Here is a 5693-nt window from a genome sequence, read left to right on the forward strand (position 1 = left end):
CTTGACGTTCTTGGTAAGTTCTCAGCTGAGCTCCACACTGCCAAGAATACCAGTGTTGGCGGGCACATGGAAGTGAAGAGTGTCCTTACACTTCCAGACCTCCAGACCTGGGGGGCCTCACTGCTCCTCCCCACCCTCCCCTTCCAGGCTGCACCCTCCCTGGCACCACCCTACCTACCCCAGTCTCCACTGGCCCTGCAACCAGCCTGCTGTATCTGGCCTGAGGCTGTCCTCTCCAAGATGGGACAGGAGAACTGGTGGACTGAACCCTTTTGCAGAGAAGCTGTGGGGCCTCAGGTGCTTTATCTGGAAATGAGGAGACTCCAGCTCAGACACCATGACTGAATCTCAGTGTGAAACAGCCTGAAGCAGATCAGCCCCATTCCCTCTCCCGCCCTCACTGAAGGCAGCAGCTTACAGTCCACAGAGTACCCGTCTTCCCTCCCACACCATGTGGATGCTGTCAGACCACCTCCTCTGGCCCCCACTCCTGCACCTAACTGCCCAGCAAGGCCAGCTTTCAGCTGACTCTCAAACAGCCAAATCCACCACATAAGGTGTGCACTCTTTGCATATGCATTTCCCTGCCCAAAAGTCTGTCCTATCTTGCCTGTGGGTATACTCCTGCTCTCTCCCCAAGACCCAGACCGAAGGACACCACCTCTGGTAAGGCTTCCTTTCCTCCTTCCCCAAGCAGCCAGTCTTGGGCTCCTCTGGACACTCCATTCCCACTGTCTTGTAATGAAGAATGAGGGATGATGTGCAGATAAAGCAGGTGGGCAGGCAGTTGAATGGGTACCAGCTGGCCACACTGGGAGGAGGGGAGGGCAACTGGCCCATGTCAAGTCTGCTACAAGTAGCTGAGGAACAATGTCACAGTATGCTTATCACAAAATATCTTTTATTGATAAAATAGCTCAGACCTTTAAAAAAAATCTGCATATCACAATAGAGGGGGCCACAGGCAACAACAGTAGGGGTGTCCTGGGGCACATGTGAGACCAGTCAGAAGATGTCACAAGTCAGCCCTTCCCCTGGGTCCACCTAACGACCCAGCCCTGCCCAAGGGCAATGCCCTGGCCTCACACTGAGACTGAGGAGTGAACTGAGGGACTTTTTTTGGTCTGCTCCATTCCTTCCACCACAGAAAATGCCTTCAGCACCCCTCCCAATCTGACCAGGTCCATCAGAGTGCCAACAGTGCCCTGCCACTTAGCCACACCCCCAGCTAAGAACCCACTGGTTTACTGTTGAAGTCAGGCACTCCCACAGGGGACCACTGGGAAACAGCCTTCATGTGCTCCAAATTGTTCTGGGTTCAAGGGTATGGGGTGGGGGTTGAGAATTAGGAGGAAGAGGACCCTGGAGCCCCATCAGTGGGATAGAGCCAAACAGCTGAGTTGGAGGTGGCCAGCCAACACCCACCCAGGGGGGCATCAGTTGTGCATCACAGGGGCCCATTTGGGGCTTACAGCTCTGCCTGGCACTCTGATGCAAGGCTCCCCCAGGCATCCAGAAGGCCATTGCTCACCTGCCCCAGCCCAGAACCCCACCTGGCAGCTCTGTCACCTGCCACAGGCTCTTCTGTCAGACTATTCCCAGGGTGTGGGTATTTTAAACTCTCTTGGGAAAACAATTTACCTACTTGATGACAAAAGGCTTATCCCCCATTCCCCCATTCGATGGCCCTAGCCACAAAAAAACCCTTTCGGTGTTGCCAGTGAAATGTCAAGAAGTTGTCATGCAGCATAATGACTTAAACCTTTGCAGGCACAAGAACACATTCTCAAAGAAATCCTTTAACTGAAATAGTCATTCTGTCTGCCTCTCCCCACTTACAGTTTGGGGTAGGAGTTCACACACCCCAGGCACAGAACAAAAGGCTACAGGAAGACAGGCGGTGGTAAATACAGAGAAAGAAGATTTTTATATCACCAAATAATCATATTTTCTGGTTCTCTTGGTTCCCCCACGGAGCTCAAAGCTTTCTGCAATGCCTTTCATCTCCCTGCAGCAAGTAGGCGGCAAGTTATTGTCGCCCTGGATTTTACAGGGAGTGAATGCTCGTGATCAGGGATGTCCTGTTGAGGCAGAGGCCAGGTCTCTAGAGGGGCACCGGGTGCGACACAGATCACAGTTCTAGCCTTCAAAGCAGCTACAAATCCAAAGGCAAGGGGAAGGGAAAAAGGGCCCAGGGACAGTGCCAGCCCATAAACCCCCATCCAGTGTCCGATGGGGTCCATGGGCCATGAACATGGATGCATGGCTGCCGTTGTGTCCCTCCTCCTCGGCAGCGGGCCCTCCTGCGGAGAGTGGAAGGCCCGATTCCTGCTCTTTACTGGGGAAGGTGGAAAGGAAACAAAACACCACAAGCAAGTGGCCTGCCAGGGACCACAAGGTGCTCAAGAAAGCTTACAGGGTTCCAAGGTTCTGGGAGGGAGGGGCTCTAACCCAGCCTGGCCTCAGTCACACTCAGGAAGGTCCAGGCTTCCTCCATCTCTCTGTGCACAGGCAGGGTGTGGAGAAGATGCCCCCCACAGCTTAGCCAGCAAAGGAAGGCTTAGTATAGACCCCTGTGAGCAGCAACCTCACCCATGTCACTCCCAGGGTGCTCCCAAAATGAGGCCTGAAGTACCTGGGCAGAGACCAGACAGCCCCAGGGAGATGGCTACATAAAACAGGGTAGGAAGCAGGGTGGTCCTGGTGCCACCTGGCACCAACCCCACAAGGACAGCAGGCAGGCGGCTCACCAGGCCGTCTGGGTCCACTGGCGGCAAAGGATCCTTCGGAAGGCACGGCGGAAATCCTGGTTGAAGACAGTGTAGATGACAGGATTCAGTGAGCTGTTGCAGTAGCCAATCCAGAAGAAGAACTGGAAAAGGCCATGGGGCACCTTGCAATGCTGTGGGCAAATGGCACCCAGACTGTAGCTGAAGAAGAAAGGGAACCAGCAGAGCACAAAGACGCCTATGACCACGGCCAGTACAAAGGTGAACCTCTTCTCCCGGGTCAGCTGAGCCCGCCGACGCCACCACTGCCCACCTGCAGCACCCACACCCCTGCCCAGGAGCACCTGGCCATGCAGGGTGGCCAGCACCTGGGAGCCCTGTGGCTGCTGCTGGGATGAGTTGCAAGCTGATACAGGGGATGCTGGCAAGGCCTGAGGCTCACACTCTTCATCTTCCTCCTCCTCCTCCTCCTCTCCAACTTCCTCTTCTGGAGACTCCCCAGAAACACCTTCCTTCAGACCCTGGCCTGCATGGGGAAGGGCAGGCCAGCTGGGTGGCAAGGCAGGGTTCCCAGGATCTTCAGGGGTCCTCCCATGCTCCTTTTCCCCAGTGGACTTAGAGTGCCCATTGGCCTCTCCGGAAGCAGCCAAATGACAGGCCAGGGTTGGCAGTTTGACTGAAGCTCCCCCAGGGACCGGGTGGGGCTGCTTAGATTTACCCTCCCCAGGGCCCCCATTGGCCCTGGGACCTCTGCGGTGGCTACGTTTAGCGATCACGTAGATGCGCAGGTAGACGAGGATCATGATGAGGCAGGGTGCGAAGAAGGACCCGATGCTTGAGGCCAGTATGTACCAGGCTTCTTGGTTGAGCTTGCACTGCGGGCGCCCGCGGGGCTGGGGGCCCTGGTCACCCTTGTAGATGAGGGGCGGCAGCGAGATGACAGCTGCGATGAGCCACACAGTGAGGATGATGCACTTGATGCGGCGTGGGGTACGCTTCGAATTGTACTCCAGAGCGCGGCTCACAGCCCAGTAGCGGTCCAGGCTGATGGCACACAGGTGCACGATGGAAGAAGTGCAGAAGAGCACGTCCAGGGCTAGGTACACCTCGCACCACGTTCGCCGGAAGTACCAGTAGCCCAGCAGCTCGTTGGCTAGTGAGAAGGGAATGATGAGCGCGGCCACCAGGATGTCGGCGGCAGCCAACGACACCAGGAACAGGTTCTGCGGGGCGCGCAGCGAGCGGCTCGTCAACACCGCCAGGATGACCAGCGCGTTGCCGAAGATGGTGAAGAGAATGAGGAAAGTGATAACCGCAGCGATGGCCGCTGTGGCCTGCACGGAGTAGGGCTCCTGGTGGTCCATGGCAGGGTCGAGCAGGCCAGAGGGGGCGTCGGTTGCCCAGCGACAGTACAGCGGGCGACAGTGCTGGCACACCCAGCGAGGCTAGACGAGGGGTTCGCCCTCCTGGCGGCGCTGAGGGTGCTGGAGCCCCATGGCCGGGGCGACCGGGATCCGGGAGGATGGGGGAAGGCTCTGGCCAGGCACCACTCTCCTACATCCTTTTCCACAGGAGGAGCCCTGTGTCCCTGCCGTCAGCCCCTAGAAGTTTTTCAAGTTGTCCCTCTGCTGGCCCCGCCCCGCCAGGGAAGGGGGAAAGTTGCGCCCTCCCACCCGAGGCTCTGGACGTTCTCGGGGGCCGGGGGTCCCACGGGCTGCGGGGGGGACGCGCACCCGTTCTCGGAGGAGGCGCGGTAGTCGCAGCGCTTGCTTGCTCGCTCGCTCGGGCCCAGAGTCGCGCCAGCAGGCAGCCCGTAGCGGCAGAGGAGTGGGGAGCCGACCAGCGGTGGCAGGAGGGAGGAGACTGGAGGCGGGGGGTGGGGGGGAGGACAGGAGGCGGTGGTGGCAGGAGGCGGGACGGGCGTGGGGCTTGCGTGGGGCGGGCGGCTGGCGGCCGCTGGGTGGAGGGGCGCCGCGCCGAGGACTGGGGGATGCAGCCTTTCCGTGTCTTGCCCCCCGCCTCTGAGCACCCGAGGTCCGAGGGGCCCGGCATCTGGGATCTTCCGGGCGCTGGGAAGGATGCTTGCAGCGGTGGAAGGGTCAGTGTGCGCGGGGAGCAGGGACGCTGCTCGGGCTCGGCCACAGGCACCGAAGGGGACCTCTCTCCTACGGAATACGGGGCTGGGGCCGAGCCCGGGAGGTTAGGACAGTGGGCACCGGCTGATCTCTGCTCCCGTTGCCCAAGAGCCCCAAGGAGAGAGTGGGTGGGTGTTGGGCGCTGGAGCACAGTAAACTGCAACCACGCCGGCGCCCGAGAAAGAAGGCAAGCGGAGGGGGTGGGGGAAGAGAGGGGACTGCCCTGAACCCCGACTCCTAATAAGTTCCGGCCCGGACTAAGTTCCCGTCGAGCTTGCGGAGGGTGGGGGACACACTGTGTGGCCGGGTGGTGAGCGCCCTCTGCTGCTGTTAGCGGCTGGCGGGGACCCGCGTCCGCGCGGTGTCCGGGGCCCTGAAACGCTCCAAGTCAGAGAGGCAGGCGAGTGCTCTGAAATTTATGGCTTCAGTTGTGCTGTTTCTCCTGCAGCTGCGTCGGTTTCCTCCATTAAGGACAAAGACGTAAGAAGAAAACTGACTTGGACTCAAATCTCACAACAACCGAGTTGCAGGCAAAGATTTGTTTGGCGTAGGGGGACTCTGGGCAAACTCAACCTCTTGAAGGTTAGGAAGAGGGTGTCCCCTGGCTCAGAGCAAGGAGACTTAGTGGAGGTCTCAAAGAAAAAACGGGTCTCAGGGGCAGCTGTGAAGGGAGGCGCTTCCCTTGCTCCCTGTCCAGTCCAGCTGACTGCCCATATGCAAGCTGCGCCCCCGCTGGCCCTGGGAAAAGGAGTTGAGGTAAGAAGAAATTTCTGACTAAGCACACACCGGGTCCATCCCCATCCTGGCCTCCAAGAGCTGTGGAGCCACA

General features: G+C 59.0%; 1 protein-coding gene across 1 annotated transcript; it reads right to left on the reverse strand.

Moving 5' to 3' along the window:
* Nucleotides 1-2498: 2498 nt before the first annotated feature.
* ADRA2B (adrenoceptor alpha 2B) lies at nt 2499-4508 on the reverse strand. Its single transcript, XM_090280349.1, has one exon. It carries the CDS (start codon nt 4091-4093, stop codon nt 2747-2749), a length of 1347 nt encoding a protein of 448 aa, XP_090136475.1. The 5' UTR covers nt 4094-4508; the 3' UTR covers nt 2499-2746.
* Nucleotides 4509-5693: the final 1185 nt, after the last annotated feature.

Source organism: Furipterus horrens, unplaced genomic scaffold, assembly GCF_987537825.1.
Source record: "Furipterus horrens unplaced genomic scaffold, mFurHor1.1.pri manual_scaffold_6, whole genome shotgun sequence".
NCBI lineage: Eukaryota > Metazoa > Chordata > Mammalia > Chiroptera > Furipteridae > Furipterus > Furipterus horrens.

Bases quoted from the DNA above. Each gene is read 5' to 3' on its own strand.
- ADRA2B (XM_090280349.1), bottom strand. From the start codon at position 4,093: ATGGACCACCAGGAGCCCTACTCCGTGCAGGCCACAGCGGCCATCGCT.